General features: G+C 37.1%; 1 protein-coding gene across 2 annotated transcripts; it reads left to right on the forward strand.

Moving 5' to 3' along the window:
- The first annotated feature begins 1,814 nt into the window (after window positions 1-1,814).
- Window positions 1,815-16,656, forward strand: PHO1 (phosphate 1). 2 transcript variants are annotated; one of them, XM_077371665.1, is made up of 15 exons: window positions 1,815-2,139; window positions 2,991-3,065; window positions 3,164-3,377; window positions 4,501-4,840; window positions 5,763-5,811; window positions 6,642-6,713; window positions 9,251-9,380; window positions 9,863-9,980; window positions 12,896-13,145; window positions 13,818-13,922; window positions 14,025-14,069; window positions 14,229-14,381; window positions 15,376-15,654; window positions 15,751-15,887; window positions 16,045-16,656. In XM_077371665.1, exons 1-15 carry the CDS (start codon window positions 1,912-1,914, stop codon window positions 16,148-16,150), a joined length of 2,301 nt encoding a protein of 766 aa, XP_077227780.1. In that variant the 5' UTR covers window positions 1,815-1,911; the 3' UTR covers window positions 16,151-16,656. The 2 variants fall into 2 exon arrangements, with proteins under 2 accessions (XP_077227780.1, XP_077227779.1); XM_077371664.1 differs by having other exon boundaries at window positions 15,376-15,887.
- The last annotated feature ends 4,740 nt before the right edge of the window (window positions 16,657-21,396 follow it).

Genomic DNA, 21,396 nt, shown 5'->3' on the forward strand with positions numbered 1-21,396 from the left:
ATAAGTAGAGGAGGAATGATCTAAGTAGGCGTTGCCTGCTCATTGTAGAATAATAACTTGATGAGGCACATCCACAATTGGATAGTGGGTCCCAACCTTAATTAATTAGGTCAATCTAGATTGTGTAGGTGGTGGGGCCTACCTTATATTTATGGTGATTAAAAAGTGTGGCGATTGTATGATCATGAGTGTCCATGCAAGAGGGATGACCAAAAACTAAATATAATAAGCAAGGTTCCTAGTTCAAAAATTGGTTTAATTGGAGGGTTAGGATTGTCCAGTGTCGTGATTTTTAATCCCTTGGACTGTTTGGATAATCCTATGGAAATTATTTTGGGCGCAACCTATTTACATTGTGGTCCATCAAATGGACAGTTTGGATCATCCTTAATATTTTTTGAAAAATACTGGACTGCAGGGGCTCACACTATGGGCCCATTTGGATACCTCCCATTTTGTATTTGGATTTGGAATTGAGTTTTGAATGCAAAATGAATAGATCTAGCAGCTCATGTAGAGGGAGACAGAGAGGGAAGGGGGTACTTCCTAGTGGAGGGGAGAGGTTTAGGAGCAAAGAGGGGTAAAGAGGGTGAAGGAAACTGCCAGATCCGTGGATTTCCAATTTCTTATTTCCACAGCAAATTTAGAAATCTGATTTTTTTCACTGTCAGCTGCTGAATTAGAAATCCAAGAATTTGATCCTATCCAAATCACAATGCAAAAAGGGCTGCAAATGTGAGAAATCCAAATCCAAATCTTCTCAACATCCAAACAGGCCCTATATGATTTTTGGATTCCAATTCCCAACAAAAATTAAAAAAAAAAGAAAGAACTTAAAAATATTAAATCATAAAAATACTCTAATGATCCATCTTTTAGATAAAAATGACTAGTGTTTACAAGACATCTTTTCATCATGCTTGATCAATGGTCTAGAATCATCTGAAGAGTATGGGACCTACTGAAAAAAATTTACAGAAGATGCACGTACACGACCTTAAACCCGGAATCAGCTGCTTTTTTGTCCAATTAAAAGAAGGGACTTCCCCGTCATTTCATAAAAGCCATGGATTTTCAGATAAAATCCCCAAGCTAGAAAACGGGAATAAGGTTTCGGTCATTGTCCCCAAAACGGATCCGATCCCTCCATGTGACTAACCGCTTAAAGAACTCATTAACCTCTCTATTAAACTTAGGGCAATGATAAATTCACCCGCTGCTACGATGAATTCAGCTCCTATTTTTCAAAAAGGACTATACAGCCCACACCATAGTATGATCCAAACCGTCCATTTGATGGGCCAGAACTTAAATAGGTTGTGCCCGAAAAATCAATACATAGGATGATTCTAACGCTCCGATCTAAGAGGGACTCACATTATGGAAACTTCTATAGATCAGATGGTTGTGATCATCCTATGAAAATGATTTTTGTGGCACAACCTATTTAAGTTGTGGCGCATCAAATGTACGGTTTGGATCATCCAATGGTGTGGGCTGTATCGTCCATTTTTAAAAATAGGGGTGAATTCATCATACAAGGGGGTGAATTCATCACCACCCATTATAATCTCAAAATAAAAATAAAAAACTCACAAGAACATATACAAACAATAAGGCGATGATATTTTCACACACCCCCCTGTAGTACGTTTCCACCCCCACTATAACGTGAACAGTGGGCAACTTTAACGCATTTTGATGTCAAATCACGTAACAGGGGCGGTGAATGCGTACTGCAGTGGGGGTGAAAATATCATCGTTCTAAAAACTCTTCTGCCTTTTTCGCTTCTCTATATATCAACCGCAGCTAAACCCTCTCTCGCCTCATCTCCATCTTCTTCACCTCATTCTACTTATATGAGTACATAACCCTAAAAAAAAAACTTAGGAGAAGTATAAATTTGAGAAATGGTGAAATTCTCAAAGGAGTTAGAGGCTCAGCTGATTCCTGAATGGAAAGATGCATTCGTGAATTACTGGCAGCTCAAAAAGAACGTGAAGAAGATTAAGCTTTGTAGAAAATCTCCTGTAACCGAAAACAAACAAGATTTCGGATTCTCCATTTTCGATCCCGTCCGATACGTTGTCAAGAAGATCTCCGGCAACTGTTCCGATGAAAAACATGAGAATAGTCAGGTAGATTCCATATCGAATCAGATTTATATAAGTTATTACTGTTGCTTTGATCTACCGTTCAAAAAAAAAAAAAAAAACTGTTGCTTTGATCTCGTTAGATCCGATGAGTGTCTGATTTTCTTTCCTTGAATTTGTTTTTCTATGCAAATTTTAATGGAGGAAATTTTCGTCATTTTAATTGCGAGTTTCGCGAGATTTAGGTTAGAGATTGTTGATTGTGACGATTTCACATTGCCGGAAAATGGAGAAATCTAGTCTTTTTTCCTGACTTTTGCTCCTATCGTTCCTTGTTTTCCGGCCTCCTGTTGCCGGAAAATGGGAAAAAATGTGAATTCCGGCGAGTTTCGTGTTACATCTCATTTTTCAAGTTTTCATGAGAAGATAAGGTGTTATTCCTAGGCATTAATTAAGCATTTTGTATTTTGCAGAAAAAATTTCATTTTTTTCCGAATCGAATCAGTCTGAAACCCTAAATTTCACAATTTTGAGTTTTCCGGTAGAATAACAAAGAGAAACTCTTATCGATTTATCTCGCCGAGAGATCGAGACTCGATTCTCTCCATATCTCTAATCATTTTCAGGCCTATTTTTTTTCCCGCTCTTTCAAACAGAAGCAGTAAAAGTAAAAGCATGATTTTTTTCCTTTCACGAAAGAATCGTGAGATCGAAACGAAGGATCAAACAAAAATGCCATTTTCGATTCCAATCTTCAAACCGCTCTTCAATTTCTTGCATAACAACAAATACTAAAAACTGAATGTACCAACTTTTAAAAAAAAATACGAGCACAAAAGACAAAAGTTATTCAGTTACGAGAAATTGAGTGCTTTAATTTAGCGATTTTTTTGAAGGTGAAGAAGCAAGTAGGAGATGAGGAAGATCAGTACAAAACCGATCTGGTTCAGTTATTTTCAGAAGATGACGAGGTAATTAAATAATTAAATTAGTTTATTAATTTTTTATTTTTTAATTTTTGATAATTATTTTTATTTATTTTTATTTGAGTTTTGTTGGTGAAAAAAAGGTAAAGGTGTTTTTCGAGAGATTAGATGAGGAGTTGGACAAAGTAAATCAGTTTTATAAGACTAAAGAGAGTGAATTTCTCGAGAGAGGAGAAATTCTCAATAGACAGCTCCAAATTCTTCACGACCGTTGCCGGAAAAATTTCTCGGCGAAAACTTACGGTGGATTTCCCCCGCGTTCCAACTCTTCCTCAATGAGGGGCTCTGATTATTCCGGTGAGTGCTTAATATGCATGCCCCTCGTTTTAGTTGCAGCCACCCCCGTTTTCTCTTTAACTGAAAACAGAGAATTTTTTTTCATACCGTACACGTTTGGTGCTTTTTTGAGTGAGCTCTAGTAGTAAGTGAAATGATACTCACACCCTTTTTTCAGTAAGCCCACCCACTTTTATTTGTATTTTATTGAAAATGATTTCATTGTCAAGAAAGGACAAACAAAAAGTGGTGGGATTATCATTTCTTTAGTAAGAATAGTTTTGGAAAATGGGGTTTACGTGAAAGCGAGAATGATTACTGTCATTACTCATTACCCACTTTCTCCGCACGTCCTGTTTTCTGCTTACTATGCCCCTGCAGCCCTGCTGCTTATCGCAAGCCTCGCTCATATGCTAAAATAAAAAGGAGGGTGTCAATAGCAAAAGGAAGTATGAATATCATTTCCTCGTGAAATAAGCATTTTTCTCCCTTTTCGGTAGCAAGGTGGAACTTTTTTAGATTTTGAAAAGGGCAATACCTAGATAGTGTATCTTTAGTAAAGGAATGATAGATGCAAGGGCCCTCTTTATGCAAGGGCTAAAGAAGGGCCCTTGAATAGATACGTGTCATTAAGTGCAACCGAATTCAGGTTCTCAACCGACTTTAAAAATGACGTGAATCTATTCAAGGGCCCTTCTCCGGCCCTTGCATCTATCATTCCTCCTTTAGTAAATATAGATTTCTCTGTAGGCATAAATTTCAACTTTAAAAAAATTAATAAAAATCAATTTTCTCTATTAGCGAAATAATTTGTTTCTAAATTTCTATAAATAACATCAACTCTAACAGCATAAGCTTTGGGAGTAATTGGTAGTACTCTCACATGGAATTAGAGCTATTGCCTCGTGTCAGGTCCCGGGTTCAAAACCCAACAACTCCTTGATATTAAAAATCTACGTGTAAGGCCAACTCAAAAGTGAGGCCACACGTGGGGAGAGTGTTAAAGTATAAATGATTAAATAACACTACCAGTAACAGCTTAAGCTTAAGGGTCTCACTAACATGCGCTTTTAATGCACTACAACAACTTTTCATTCTTTGATTTTTTTTCTTTTCTCTTCTTTTCTTTTTGCATTTTTGGTAGAAAGCGTGACGGAATCCAAGGAGCCACCTTCGGAGGGCTCCCCAGCCGATGAAATGGTGGCAGCCCTAGAGAGAAATGGCCTGAACTTCATCAACGCAGCACGGTCAAAAACGAAAAAGGGGAAGCCGAAGATGGCGATGAGGATCGACATTCCGGCGACCACACCGACAAGGACGATCACCGCCGTCACATCGATGCTATGGGAAGACTTGGTAAATAATCCTAAGAAGGAAAATTCAGGGGATTTTATTAATCGGAAAAAGATCCAATGTGATGAAAAGAAGATTAGATGGGCTTATGTGGAGCTCTATAAAGGTCTTGGGTTAATGAAAAAATACAGGTTTCTTTCTCTCAATCTCTCCTTCATTTTCTTCTTTCTGTGTTTAATAACTATTCCTATAAAATGGGTGAAGGATAACTTACACATGTACGTGTTGGGGAACTTAGCATGCCAAATTTCCGTAAAAGGACTAATTTCCCATGCAAGTTTATTTTAAATGTAGTAGTGACCTAGTGGTAGAAGAAGAGGAGCTGAGGGTAGTCAAATTCTCCCCATGCAGAACTCCGCGCGTCTAAATTAAGGTTCCTATCGAGCCGATGCATGAAAGTATATGCACTTGCTTTTCGGTGAGGGGTGAAGGGATACAAATTCTCTTAGAGGGTAAAATAGTCCATTTAACTCTTCTCCCATTATAATGGGATATTGAGTTCCTGTTGTTTCAGTAAAATTGGTCGTACTCTTTAGTCTCATTTACCTTCGAAGGTAGAAAATGTAGAGTATAGGTTAAATGACTGTTTTGCTCTTGTGAAACGGTTTTCCTCTCCTCCAGCTTAGGTTACGGCCAATTTTAAACTTAGATGCTTTTGATCTATGGTAAAAATTAATGGGAAATTTTTCATGGAAATGAAATTCCTAGGCAGAACAAACTGAAATTTTCCTAGAAACCTGGGGAGAGGGATGTTTTATTTTGGAAAGATATTTTCATGGAAAATGAGTTAACCAAATGCTAGAAAACTCACTTTTAGTTAAAATGGCAAGTTGGTGGAACCTACTCACCAACATGTACATGGTGTCTGGTCATGATAAAAGAGTGTGGTGAGCAGTGTGTGCACCGAATGCTCAGTGTATGTGCTATATATAGACAGGATCTTTTCTCTTCTTCGTAAGGTGTTGCATTAGAATAATTTTACCTGAAGAGCATAATATTCTTTTTTTCATAAACCCACAATTAGGATGCTAATTTATTTGCTGTATTTGGCAGTTCATTGAATATGGTGGCATTTACAAAGATACTTAAGAAGTTCGACAAGGTGATCTACATGCTTCTTTCATGGTCTGTAATTTGGTAAGGAAAAAAAAAAAAGAAAGAGCTGCATTAATATAATGCTGTCCTCTTATGAGGAACGATATAGTGCATGCATGGCCAATTGGACTGAGCCTTCAGGGTATGCATCGTGCATGTGGTGAGGAATGCAGCCTCCCACTAGCTCAAGACAAACCTTAAGTGGGCTCCACTCCTCTAAGCCACATCATCACCTAAGGGCAGGGTAACAGAAAACTGAATAGGGGCATTATGGTCAATTTATAATATATAGAGATTGTAGGAATGTTCATGAACCCAGATTTTCTTAACAAGTTTCTTAAAAATGTTGGGATTTCCACAAGAAAAGCAAAGATTCCACATCGGAAAAGTGAATGGATGTGGAATGACTCTGGGCCTCCTCCCCTTAACGGCTTAGCTTTTAAGGGTGAGCTCTAGCCGGGTCCCAACAAGTAGTATTGGAGCTGTGACGTTAATTCCAGTGTACGGGTTCCAAGCGAAATCAAAGATCCCACATCAGAAAAGTGAATGGATGTGGAAGGTCTTATAAGGACTCGGACACTCTCCCCTTAACGGCTATATTTTAAGAGTGAGTTCTACTTGTGGGTCCAGAAAAAAAATTCATGGAATGAGGAGAATAGCCTTCGAATAATGCCTCTTAATTTTATTTTATTTTATTTTTGGAAAATTCATTAAATGTTGGAAGGGACGATATAGCCGTTTCTCAACTGTCATATTTCTTTTTTGTGTTGCTAGTTCAACAATAAACAAAAAGATGTCCAAAATTTTCTGTTGAAAAAACAAGGTTGATTATGGCAGGTGGCAAACCAGCAAGCATCCGGAACGTATTTGAAAGCAGTGAAAAGAACGCATTTCATCAGCTCGGATAAGGTATGTTAGTTGGACATTATTCTGCTTAATTAATTACACTAGAGATACTCTCTTTTAGTTTCAGTGGCAAAATCTTTTAATTCCAATTTCTGCTAAATCCCTATCAAACATTCCTCGGGTAATTAGGAGAATTACATTCCCTGCTATTTTACTCAAAAAAACGTAACCAAACATAGCATTAGTGCTTATCTGCGCTCCGATATGGGCACCAATCCAAGCTTCTCAACATTCTCCTACTTTTTGTTTGCTGAGAGTGGGACCAACATGGATCAATGATCCAAACCATTCATTTGTTGAGCCCCGAAAATCATCTCCATGGGATGATACTAACTGTCCGATTTGTAGAGGCATATATATATATATATATATATATATATATATATATATATATATATATATATATATATATATATATATATATTAGCATGGTAGAAAGATAATTAGATGATTTGCAAATGATTGATTTCTCTAATAACAAAAACACTTTGGTTGGGGTCCACATTAAATTAAAACCTTTACGGTTTCAATGGATGGCTAGGATCATCTGAACAGTGACACGGCTGGATTGTGGCCCATCCATAGTGGGCACACCCAAAATATAAAATGTTCAGTCTAGTTGCCATGCTTCCACCCCTCTACGTTGGAGAACTAAAAGAGGGGTTTGGCGATCTTTCTTGGACAAGTTTATCTTATTAGACCCATAAAAAGAAAGATGTAGGATTTATTTAACAAGACGGCTTCGTTACGCTTCATTCATGATATATTTGAACAGATAGTGACCATTGATTTGGTACGACACCACATGAACGGATCGTAGCTTTAAAAATGAAGATGATTAGATAATCTTAGCCTTCCAGTTTGTTGCAAATTTTGTGCAATAAATGTGAACCGTTGCTCACGGATTGCCCAAATGTCTATTTATGGGCCACTCGTTGCATGCCTAAATTTAGCTGGTTGTTGTCCTTAGGCCTTAGGCTATAGCCCATCCACCACTAAACCTTTCTAACACGTTATAAATTCATTCTTCTACTTTGAGTGTTTAATACGTTTTGCTTTTTTCCTCAAAGATTAATGGAAACTTTTATGGGTGTCAATGGATCCATAGAGTCCGATGGATCGTCCGAATCCGAACGTTAATGAACGGGATCTAAACATATGAATAGGATCCATGGGCATATTTCGGATCATCAAATTTGGGATCCGAAAAATTTTGGATTGTGCATGGGCACGCTATAGATGCCCATTGGATAGTCACGGTCCGAAATGGTTTACAAAAATACCCTCCATATTTTGTTAGTGCTAACCGTTCTATGAAGGGTATTTTGGTCAAAACCTCTCTTATCACTTAATGAATCGGATGGGAATGCGATTTTTCACTCATTTCAGTCGTTTCATTTCATACTTTCACAAAGGAAAAGAAAGAGGGGTTTTGTTCTTTATGCATCATATTCTTTGATAATAGTTATACATTATATTTGTGTATGTAATTTTGATCAGTTTTATTGTTTACAAGCATTATTATACACATAGATTAAACATAGAAATTTTTTTAATTTATGTGAAGAAAATGCATAGAGATACACTAATAGTGGACTGCCATTCTATCTCTTTTTTAAAAAAATAATTGTTTACTTAGCTTAGCGGGACATAATAGGACACTCCGATGGACGGTCTGAATTAAAATGGATCGTGATCATGACGTGGAAAGTAGGATCCGAAGAACAATCCAACTCCGACCCGACCGATAAGGAATTTGAATGGATCGTGACTGTGACATAGGTGGATCCGACCCGAAGTGGATCCGTTGACACCCCTAAAAACTTTAGCTATAAATCCCTAATTCAGTCATCAAAATTCGTGATTCAGTCAAAGCTCAACTTTTTGAAAGATATTTTTCACTTTTTGAAAGATATTTATAACAACTACCTAAATTCTTTGGTTTCTGATCTTTCTGTTTCTTGAATTCTCATAATCACTTTTTAGGAGCGAATCTATTTTGCTCCAAAAAAAAATCAGTCAAAATATCCTTAACAGAAGGCAAGAATTAAAGAATCACTCCAAAATATTACTTTCTACCAAACACAATAAAAAATCATGATTTTATACTAGCATAAATTAAGGGCATTTTGAACCACCAAATTCTATTATAATATTTAGGGACCTTTGAAAATATTTTCCAAATCGGCAATTTCATGATTTTTGTTTGTTCAATGGCAAACATTTTGCATGTAATAGATGAAAAGACCCAATATAAGAAAACATAGAAGGATTGCAAATTCCCATTCAAAAATTTCCGGAAGATTTGTTTTTGAACAGGTGTATATACACTGTATACACCACTAAACACAGATAATCACAGTTGAAAGTTGAAAGTAAGGAAATGCTTCTCTTAAAAAGTAATCTAGACTTTCTAGACTTCTAGCTGGAAGTTTCAAAAGCTTATACCATATTGGGTATCTGTAGCAGTGTGTGTAGCACTCACCTTTGGTGTTATGTTTGCTTAAACTAAGTGGAATTCTTTAATGGGGTTTGTTCAGGTGATTAGACTCTCAGACGAAGTGGAATCCATATTCACAAAGCACTTTGCCAACGGCGACAGAAAAAAAGCAATGAAGTACTTGAGGCCCCATCAACAAAAAGATTCTCATATGATCACTTTTTTAGTAGGTAAATGCAAATTGCACATAGAAGATATCTCTTCCTATTCTCGATCTCTTTCGCCACCCAACACACAGCCATTTCACTTGAGCTTCAAGAAACCTCACTATGCATGAAAACCCATTCAAAAAAACGTTTCTTTTCACAAAAATATCCCTCCTTTCTCTCTAATTAAGATTTCACATAGATTTCCTTGAGAATAATACATAGATTAGCATTTACTTTAATTAAATAGGGAAGTGGGATCCCACAAAATCTCTAAACTAAAAGATTTGATGCAGTATGGTACATAGATTTGAGAAGAAGAGTGTGTTTTTTTATTGTTGTTGAGTTGTTTCTTTGAGTCACTCAAAATAAAAGAACCTAGGCAATGTACACATGCACAAGGAAAGAAACTCAAAAATCTTTTGTATTTTTCTTCTTCTATTAAAGGGGGGAGTGAGAATTCCTCCTCACGTCTCATTTTCCTTTTTCCAATTTTTCTGTTGCAGGTCTGTTTACGGGTTGCTTCGTAACGTTATTTAGTGTGTACGCTACCTTGGCTCACATATCTGGCATGTTCTCGGCAACAAAAGCAGGCTACATGGAAACCGTCTATCCTGTTTTCAGGTACTACAAGGGCCCCACGTTAACAATCACATTCTCCTCCACCCATAGCCTTTTTATTGGGAATTGACATCCACACACACTCCCTTGATAATGGCACTCCACTAGTTAATTTTCAGTTCACTAAGTAAACTGCTAAACTCATAGGGGGCGTTGCAAAACAAAAGGTAGAATGGCTCTCCCATTGGTCAATATCCATTTATGACCCTTATGATTGTAATTTTTTTGTGCCATCATAAATACATATTGTCCAATGGGAGAGCCCCTCTACCCTTCTTCTTCTTTTTTTTCCAAGTGCTCCTGTGAGTCTAGCATTCCTTAGCTTTTAAAGGTTGAAGAAATTCTTAATATGCTCCAACACCAAATAGGAAAGTGGTTTACAGAGTGCGGAGTGCCATTATCAAAACGAGGGAGTGTGGACGCCATTTCCCTTTGTCCAAACATTATCTCGAGAATACAACACCAAAATCTTATATTATTATATCTTGGTGCTGGAATGGCTAGTTTCTCTGTTCAAGATTACTGAAAACACCTTCTCCACTTTTTGGCTGACCAAAATCTCCCTATTATTACCCACTTCACCAATGAGTCTATGAGTGAGTGCATTGGCTTTTAACTTGTTCTACAACTAATTTAAGAAATAATTATTAAAATTTGGGAGCAATTTATACACAATTTATGATCTCGTGTATAAATTGTATAGTGAAGCATTATTTACTAGGTCGAGTGGTAGAGAGGGCAAGAATCAATTTTCACTACAAAAGGGATTAGCCTAATCCCACACATTTAACCTTCGCCAAACCCTTTCTTTCTCCTCATGGTGAACAAGAAAGAATACCCACTTTCTCACTTTTAGCAGCTGAGTTTTTTCATGTATAGTCTGTAAGGGTCTTACAATAGACATTATATGCCTCAACCTAGAAAAAAAAAAGGTCTTCCAATAGACATTATATACCTTAACCTAGAAAACCTACTCTAATCTAATTAGGACACTTAAACGTAATCTAACCTAACTCACAGTCAAACTCGGAAATGAGACAAAAAATCCAACAATCTATAACTTTGCTTTTTTTGTTTTTGTTTTTCAGTAATCACTTTGAAAATATTTTGATAATGTTTCCACTTGTCCACTATCGTCTCAAACTACCACTGGCCGTATGAAGTATCAACTACACCTGCCATCAAATTATCCTCATTTGGACTCCGCCTTACTCAATCAACACGGTTAATGTACATGTGTACGTGCCGGAGTCAGCTCAATTAGTCAACTAAGGAGCTCAAGTAGTCAACTATGGAGATGAACCTCGATCCTTAATCTCACTATGATTTGCACCCTAGAAATCTATCACTACTCTCTTCGCTCCAATTGTGAAAGAGACCCTACACAAAGCCTTGTAATTCCATATACCATGTTTTCAATGAACCATTAAGGTCATAGAAAAACAACTAGCAATAGAATTATGTACGAGATAACATAATTAGTAACACTCATCTCCCTACATCAAAACTATGTAGCCGATGTGATTTTTATATGTAGAGTTTAACCTATAACCCCTAGAGTTCAACCTACTAATGAATATTAAATTTATTCACATCTTTGGCATATACATCACACTAAGTACAAAATACTCTGTCGAACATTTTGATATTTATCGTTCTAACTCCCATGACATTACAACGGACCCGTCACCCAAGGGTAGTACACATGTCCTTATCTGTTAGAACATATCAAAATAATATCAGAGCATATATGAACTGAAGTTACAGAACACAATGAAATAGAATTTATTCATCATAAAAAGTGATTTTACTTGTGAAAATTGTATAAGATCTCTCACAACCTCATTATGTTCATTCACCACAACTTACCGTAGTATTATTAAAACCTTTATCATCCTTCTTGTGAGTATATTCTAGATAGTTTACTTTAAGTGGCCAAATTTCTTGCCATGATAATATTGTATACCTTTTAGGCATGACACTTTTTAATTCTCTATTGAGCAACCTTCCTTGCTTATTCTGACTATGAATAATCCTTATGATTGAGCTTCCTATTAATTTTGCTTTATAAGAGCGAGCGTCTTCGTGACTTTTAACTTTAATATATCCTTTGCCAAATAGCAGTGTAGTCAACATATTATCATACGAATGAGAATGTTAATATATTCGTGAAGATTTTTCCCTTCCTCCATCTTTGGCACAACCTTTTGGTCAAACTATTCAACATCTACTGCTTCTCCAACTTCTATTATTTAAGTACTGATTCTTCCTCCATAATTACGAACATAATGTCACCCATTTAACATAGTTGAATTATGTTGACAGTCCTCAATTTAATGTTCCCCTACTCAACATCCTGCGTCTTCTCTGACCTGCTTTCATTTTTCTCAACATCTTAACTAGTTATTACTGAAATAAGATGTCCTTCATTCTTCTCTACTGAAGAGTTAAGGTCTAATTTCGATTGAAATTCTCAATCTCAACTTTTGATGATGAGCCCTTTTTTGTTATTTCATATTATCCCACCTCTCTAAATGACACTATGTAAAGTTACATGCCACATATAGAAGTTGAGAACTCAAGAAATACGAGCCTTAACATTAATCTCCCAATGGAAAACTATTGATCAGGCAATTATGAGCATTCTTCACTCGGACAATGTTGTCAATCAGTGTCTGGACTAATTGGGTATCTGAAATTATTTATACAATGAGTTTTGCATTATAGTTAATTTATTGGTCTCATTGGCATGTATACCACATTTGTTTTTCTCCTAATACATGCTTTAGATGAACTCATAACCCAAATATATGACGTCCAAGTGACGCTGCATGTTTCTTTTATTTTATTTTTGTGTAACAGAATAAGAAGAAAAAGAGAGATCTGGTTTGGTTTTAACATGTGCTGTTTTTGTGCAGCATGTTTGCTCTCCTTAGTTTGCATGTATTTTTGTATGGGTGCAATATATTCATGTGGAAGAGCACCAGAATCAACTATAACTTTATCTTTGACTTCTCTCCATCCACATCCCTAAAGTACAGGGATGCCTTCTTGATTTGTACATCCTTTATGACCATGGTTGTGGGGGCTATGGTCATCCACCTCCTCTTAAGATCTAATGGATTCTCACCGCGTCATGTCGATGCCATCCCTGGGATTCTCTTCCTGGTAATTCTACTCCTCTTCATTCATTTACTCACTTGTTTCTACTTTTTCAAAGTTATGAAAATTCTATATTCACAGCTTCAAATGACAAGAAATTTTGCGAGTTAATTATGTTTAACCAACTAGTTCCCCATTTTAGGACATAATCATAGCAACATTGAAGTCATAATCTTTGGTATTAATCAACGATTTTCTAGATTAGAAATAAATTAGAGAATAAAGATAGACACACACACGTGCGTGCGCGCGTGCATGCACGCACACACAATATTAGCTAAAGTCAATTTCAGAGGTGGAGAAACATGAAAATGGACCAAAAGTCGACCAAGTCCCTTTCCGAGACTGAAGTGATGCATAGAGAAAGAAATGGGTTGAATATTTTCAAAGGCCCAACACCCATAGAGCAAGATAGCATCCTATTCAGTTACAATGATCCCAAAGCTTAGAATATTGAAACATAAACTATAATAGTAACACTAAGAAATCAAGCATAATTGTGCTCAGATACCCAAAGGAAGCACATGATTCAAGCATGTTATGATTACACTTAGAATTCATATAATGATTACCATATAGGCCTATACTGGTTTGTTACTGTAAGAACTCAATTTGACTATATTAAGCATGATGTAGTGCTTTACAACTAGAAGCTAATTTACATTCTTTTATTTTCAGTTGTTCACAGGCTTCCTTATCTGCCCCTTCAACATTTTCTACCGTCCAACCCGTTATTGCTTCTTGCGGGTGATACGCAACATCATTTTGTCACCATTTTACAAGGCAAAGTTCTATTTTTTTAATCTTTTTCATGGATTAATATCTATATCATGTGTGAGTACGTCAGTTGAATTCAACTCTGATTGGGATGGTGATGCATTGCAGGTATTAATGGTAGATTTTTTCATGGCTGACCAGCTAACTAGCCAGGTGAACTTCACTACTAAAATTTGAGCTTACATATACCCAAACACAGCTTTTATTCAAAGAATACACACTAAGAAAACACTTAGAGAATATATTTTAATTTTTCATGGGATTCATGGCTTGCCTTCTGATGAAGATTTGTTCCTTTTCTATTTCTTGCAGATTCCATTGCTGAGGCACATGGAGTTTACAGCCTGCTATTTTATTGCAGGACGCTTCAAAAGTCACCAATATCAAACCTGCTCCAATAGCAAGTTATACAAGGAACTTGCTTATGTCATCTCATTTATGCCTTACTATTGGCGCGCTATGCAGGTATAAACACAAACTTCTGTGTACATTTACACTCATTTAATGCATATCTATCTGATTATTTGATACACTCATGCCAGTCATGGCTTAGTAATCAACACCATAGATTTGATTTTGCATAATTAGAACTAGAAATCACATATACATAAACACACACACACACACACACGCACACACACACACACACACACACACACACACACACACACACACACACACACACACACACACACACACATATGCACACCATTAGAACATGGACATAGTTCTCGTGCATAAATACATGTACAAATATATGCAACATAGCTCGGTTTAATAGGCTTGTTAACCAACTTTAGTGATCAATATTCCAGGGGTTGCTCTTCTCACACCTAGTTGAATTTCATGTTCAGGGATATAGTCAAACGAATGAGAGAAAAGAAAGTTCCAACGGCAAAAGTATCCCTGTTTCAATTTTTATAGATTTTTTCTTGTTGGTTTTCAAATGAAAGGATAGACAAGATCTTCGCCTAATCGCCAGAAAAAAAAAACAGAGCTATGAAGATAATAAGCACTGTGATTATCAGAATTCTTCAATAGGCTGAAACAGAAAATTTTCATTTTTTTTTTGAAGAATATGAAAAATGCCAAAAATACCAACAGAAACAATTTCAAATGCCCTTGATTTTCTGCTTAATTAACAAAGTAGTCTATAGAGGAACAGGGTTTCATATAAATATGTTACAACAGTGTTTTTGAAGCAGGACTGTTGTTCTAGCATGACTCTTAGAAAGCTACTTCAAATCATTCCTGAAACACCCTTTCATGACAATACAAATGAAAATTGTTGGCTAATAGTCATTCTGTGAGAAAGATGCATAGTAATTCACTTAAGAAGACTCATGCGTACTTTCCAATTTCATGGCTCTTCAGATGATTGCATCCATTTACTCACATGGAACCATTGCTCTTAAGTTTATTGCATCCATTTACTCACATGTTACCTTTTTGGTTTAAGTGTGCAAGGAGATGGTTTGACGAAGGAAACATCGACCACATTGCTAACTTGGGAAAGTACGTTTCTGCCATGCTCGCAGCAGGCGCCCGGTTAACGTACGCCATGCAACCAACACCACTTTGGTTGGCCACAGCCATAGTTACTTCCTCAGTGGCAACTTTGTATCAGTTGTACTGGGATTTTGTTAAGGATTGGGCGATTTTCGACCCAAAATCCAAAAACCCATGGCTTAGAGATGAGCTAATTTTAAGGAATAAAAGCATCTACTATGTTTCTATTGTAAGTTACTCTCTTCTTCACATGGTGGTATCTCTGTTTCTCTCTGTCTTGTCCAACTACAAGCACAAAATTCTTAATGAAAAAAATGTGTTGCAGGCTTTGAATTTCGTCCTAAGAGTCGCTTGGGTTGAAACTGTGCTGCATCCCAACATTGGGAGGGTTAACTCTCGGTTGCTTGATTTCTTCTTGGCTTCATTGGAGATAATTCGTCGCGGGCATTGGAATTTTTACAGGTACTTTCAACATAACAAATTTCCATTGTAACAAAAGAAGAGAAAAACAGAAGACTTCTTAGTTTTCTAATTTGAGTTCGCAAAGTTCAATTGTGACTCACCATTCAAGTATGAGAAAGGGTAATTATTCTAACATGAACTGATATGTTCTACACAGGTTGGAGAATGAACACCTGAACAATGTGGGAAAGTTCAAAGCCGTTAAGGCGGTGCCGTTACCATTCCGAGAGATGGATTCGGACCATCAAAAGCATTGTCTTTAGAAGCACAATGCAAGGTTTCAGATATGAAAGGATATGCGTGTGGACTACTTTCTTCCTTGTAGACTACTTCTACCACACACACACTCTATTCAGAAGATAATGTGGATGGACTACTTCAAACTAATTTCAGATGAGCTATCGCTCATCATTCACTGGAGGATCCAATTAGAAAGGAACTGCAAGGTTCCTAGTGCAATGAAGACCAGGTATGCCATATGAAAAAATATTTATTTTGCACATTCGGGCGTCTCTGATCAGAAGCAAATTGGATCTGAAGAAATGAATATTCTCTTCAATGTACAGAAGTTTCCTGGTTAGAATTGGAGTTTCAACAGATTATGGTAGTTATGATGTGACAATGCTATAAACCAGAGTGAAGAAATTTTTTTTTGAGAAATAAACCAGAGTGAGGAAATGCAAAGATAAACTTATTTTCAATCTGTAGGAGTGTTTGTGGAGGCAATTTGAATCCAAAATGAATCATAATTATTGATAGTGTAATATAACCTCGACGAAAAATTGGTATTTGAGGCTCCGTTTCTTCGACGAAAAATGGTTTTTTTTTTTACTTCAAAATCAAAGTAAATTTGTTTTAGGCCACTTTGAAGTCAAAAGAAACATAGCCTTATAAGATGAGCAAGCAAATAATTAGATAGAATGAGGAAGTAAGTGACTACCTAGGTTAAGACACCCTTAAAGTGAATTAGTAAGAGCAGTAAGTGAGATAATGGTTTTAAAACTCCCTTGTCAACATCATGATGGGGTAGTCATGGAGGAGAGGACTGAGATTTGCTATTTCCTTGTTTGCGTCGACCATTATCTCTATCTTGGAAAAAATATTGCCAAAACAAATAGTAACTGAAAACCTTGGATATTGAATCTTCTAATATTTCAATATGCTAGGCCCTTTCCTCTAGCTTTGGATCCAAAGAACTTATTTATGGGTTGATATCTCCATGTCAAATAGCCTCAAAATGTTTTCTTCTTCATTTCCCAATCAAAGTGTGAACACAAATCTGGATCAGATCACAAAGGCAAATCAAAAGAGCACAACAAATCAAGGTCTATATAGTCTGGCAATATGCCTACGTAGAGGAAATGAGTAGATCTTCACTATTTTTTGGATTATAGTTGCATATACTTTTTGAGATAGAGAGAAATGATATAGATCACAGGGGTGCAACTTGGGTTGGGCTCAATTTTGGCTCGGGTTAAGAAAAGCCAACCCAATTTAATCTGGGGTTCGGGTAGGGTTCAGGCCTTGTGTAACCCGACTTGAACCCAACACCTGTCCTCTAATTTTATCATGATTTTCAAAATCTTATGGTTAAGTTTTTTTTTTTCTTCTGTTGTTTTTCCCAAGGCTAACATGAACCCAACCCAACCAATCCCAATCCACCCGGACCTAATTTGGGAAAAAACGGGTTAGACTGGTCAGGTTAGGGTTGAGAGATTTGAGGCGGTTTGGGTTAGGATTTACAATCCTGGTTGGGTAAGGATGGACTTGATGGAATGCTATCTCCGGTTGGGCTAGGGTTGGCCTCAACCCTACCCAATCCGGCCCAAGTTGCATTCCTAGTAGATCACCCGATTATTGTGGGCTCCACTGTATTTTTAGTGCACTTGATCCAACGGATAGGAACTCGTTTTAGGATTGGTACCTAACAATCCTATAAGGCGGGCTTGCAAAGATTACTATTACTCTCATCATCTTGCAAAGATTACTATAATTCTCGTCTGGGGAGTGATATTCTTAAACATGATCACCCCAATGAAAACTATTATATCAATATATTGGAAATAATTTTCCATGTTACTCGAGATATTTAGAGAGTCAGTGTGTACCTACATGAGTCAGGTTGGGTTTCAGGGTTTTTTTCTTTAAACCCGACCCTACGCAAGATTGGGTTGGGTTGGGTTGATGCGGGTCGGGTAAAACCTGAAGTTGCAACCTTAGCAATTAGAGTGCAAAATTTCTAATTTTAGCTGCTAATTACAGTTGGAGCTCTCATAATTAATGCTCCAAAAATTTATAATCTCTTATATCCTATTGCTAGACCAGGAATCGCCATCGTTCCTACATACTGGTAATTTCTAATCCCTTATTTCTAATATTTAATAAAAAAAATAGAAAAATCTAGTGATATAAGATTTAAGAGAGTATCTTCTTAGAAAATGTTTAGAAGGAAGAGAAAAAGATAATAAGAAAGAAAACAGGTGTTAGAATTCACACACCCTAATCATATTTCATACCACTGGCATTAATAGAAATATGTTTCTAACCAAAAGAATGTAAGACTCCCAACTCTATCATCTCTCTCATATATATATATATATATATATCTCTCTCTCTCTCAAAATTAAACGCTAAAAAAGAAATGAAATTTAAGGGTGGTATAGGGGGCGGTGAGGATTCAAGAAAAATCAGGTGATAGACTTATTTTCTAGCTAATAATTAATATGCTCTAATATTTTATATAAACGATGCCACCAGGAATATAATATATAAGAGCCCCAACTGTATTATAACTTAATTTCTACCCTTTTCCACATTTAATATAATCCTAGGGATGCAACTTGGGTTAGGCTTAATAAGAACAATCCGATTTCAGCTTGAATTGGTTGGGAATTGGGAAAAGCCAAATATATTTAATTTCAGGTTGAGGGCTTAGCTAGTCGACCCGATCCGAACCCGAATTTTATCATCATTTTCAATATATTTTGTTCATTATTTTTTTTCCATTTTTTTTTTTTTTTTGCCCTGAGCATATCCAACATGACTTTGGAAAATCTGGTTAGATGGGTTAGGTTAGGATTGCGAGATTTAGAGGCAGGTTGGGTTAGGTTTTCCCTCGTTGTACAGAGAGTTGGGTTGGGTTTGGTTGGGTTGAGGTAATGCTACCTCGGGTTAGGCTGGTGTTGGCCTCAACTCGATCTCACCCGGCCCATGTTGAACCCCTAAGCATACATAGCATTGGAGGATTGTAGTTATTAGTTATTACAAATTTAATCAAGGTTTGCATGAAATGAATGGCGAAAAGAATAAAGACACTTGTTTTTGCCTTTTAAGGATTTGTGCAAGCCATTGATTGCTTGGACCCATTTGGATGCACTTGTGATGATCCATCAGATCAACGGATTTGATCATATAAAAAAAACTCATGGTACATGCTGGTCATCTGTCGGGCCCGCTATTTAAGATGATCTCATATGTCAAAACGATCCTGACCTTCTGATTTGACCATGGCAAGAAAATTGAGAGGCAATAAGAAAATTCTCAACAAATCAGACCGTTAAGCTACTCTAAACTGGAGAGATTTGCGAAGCATGGCCCACCCAATGGATGAATGTTTATTATTACACAGACGGTAAGTAGGCCCCACTTGTACTTTTTCTTGCTAATCAGTTTCCGAAGAAAACATGGATATGAGATTTTATACTGTGAAAGCCCTTATAGTGCCTTATTTTTCAAGAAGTACTCTATGGACCACAACATAAGATGATCCAGACCGTCCATGTTATGGGCCATAACGTAAATAGGTTGTGCCCAAAAAATCATTTCCATAGGATGATCCTAGCCCCCCAATGGGAGCTGATATTTACGCTTATGTGGACACCCGCGTTTCCCACTTGTGACCGGTTAAAAGTGGTTCTAACTTCTAAGTTTAAAAAAAACTAGTGCTGAAACGACGAAAATGCCCTTTTATTAAAATCCCTATTCCATCTCAGTCACCCGCCTGTAACCCTCGTTTCGTTTCCTCTCTCTCCGCAAAGAAACAAAATTTCAGAATCTCTCTCTCTAAATCCATTAAACCATAAACATGTAAACATCTATGCAAAGTTCGGAGCAATTGAACAAGGCAAACTCGTCCATTAACACCTTTTCTCGTATGGATTCCCATAAGAATCCATACCAAAATCCTTTATAATCAACAATCTCATAAACATGTATGAAGTTTGGTCTGATAGGGGAAGTACGTTGTTAAAATGTCTGAACGTAAGGTTGTTTCTCGGACTACAGTGATTTTAGCTTATACTAATTAATTTTAATTGTTGATCGCTTGGAGACTTTTTTTTCGAAACGCATAGAGAAGGGGTGAGTCCTAAATTCCTAGTATGTTCACTTTTTTGTCAATTCTACGAGCCTGCGATGAATTGAGGACCCTTCAACAGATCCCTTGTAGTATAATTGAGAGGGGTTTAGAGTCCGGCATCTTTGTTCGGAGTTCTCTCGTCGATATTTATGCGAAATGGGGTGATCTGTAGAACGGGTTTCATGTTTTCGGAGACATGGTCACTGGAGATTTAACGTTTGGAATTTGATCATCGGAGCATTTGCTTAGAACTGTAGTGGTAATGGAGCTCAAAGTTTGCAGGAACTTCTATTGAATGGTCTCTTGAATTAAAGTTTGCTGTTGAATTGCAGTTATTGTGAACTGTAATGGAATGTAAGGGACTGGGCTCAATCACCCGGTGGATGCTAACTGACTGAGGAGCCCAATTAGTTCAAAATTCTGCAATTAGTGGCTCATCTTGTCACCTCTTGGTCAAAACAACTATTGGCTTAACTTGCATCCTTACTTCTTTTGACAGCCTAATCACCACTGACAGAGGCTTGTCTTGATCTGAGAGATGAGAGTACTTGCATTTATCATCCATACTCTTCACTGAGTCAAGGCTTTTGCCAAGATCCTTCTTTGCCTTCTTCATAGAGCAAATCAAAATCTCTCATGGCGCCACATACCAACAATCTAAGTGACCCATCCAAGACCTCCTTTGCACATTTCTCTTGTTGATGATGGGCAAGTGCTAGTTGGGTGAGCAGCAAAGAAGATCCTCAACACAATCATACATATCCTTCATTGCCTTCACATCCTAATTCCTGCAGCCCAAACAAGCTGATTTCACCTATGCAAACAGCAACTTAAATGCCCCTGTGCACAACAAGTTGTGCGCAGTCCTCCGTCAGAAAGAGGGCGCCTCTAGCCGCTCTTATCTTAGGCGTAAAGCTCCATCCAAATTTCACAAAATTCTAAATTCTTAGCAGCCCAACAATCGTCACTCAAATCTTGATTAGAGAGGGCTCAAGAAAGACAGCAACTGCCGCCCCTATGCAAGCCAAATTACAGGTGAGTTTGCTGCTCTGAATAGTGCAAAATTCTGCACTTCTTTCACATTGCTGTCAACCTCTCAAGTATACCATCCATCTTCATTTGTATCAGCCCACCTTCTTACCGTCCCTTAAC

This window comes from Tasmannia lanceolata, unplaced genomic scaffold (genome assembly GCF_043159265.1).
Source record: "Tasmannia lanceolata isolate RefF3 unplaced genomic scaffold, GAP_Taslan_0.1 ptg000037l, whole genome shotgun sequence".
In the NCBI taxonomy this organism is placed as follows: Eukaryota; Viridiplantae; Streptophyta; class Magnoliopsida; order Canellales; family Winteraceae; genus Tasmannia; species Tasmannia lanceolata.

Bases quoted from the DNA above. Each gene is read 5' to 3' on its own strand.
- PHO1 (XM_077371664.1), top strand. From the start codon at position 1,912: ATGGTGAAATTCTCAAAGGAGTTAGAGGCTCAGCTGATTCCTGAATGG. The intron at 9,981-12,895 runs GTACTACAAGGG...GTTTTTGTGCAG, and splicing joins ACCGTCTATCCTGTTTTCAG to CATGTTTGCTCTCCTTAGTT. The intron at 15,888-16,044 runs GTACTTTCAACA...TGTTCTACACAG, and splicing joins GGGCATTGGAATTTTTACAG to GTTGGAGAATGAACACCTGA.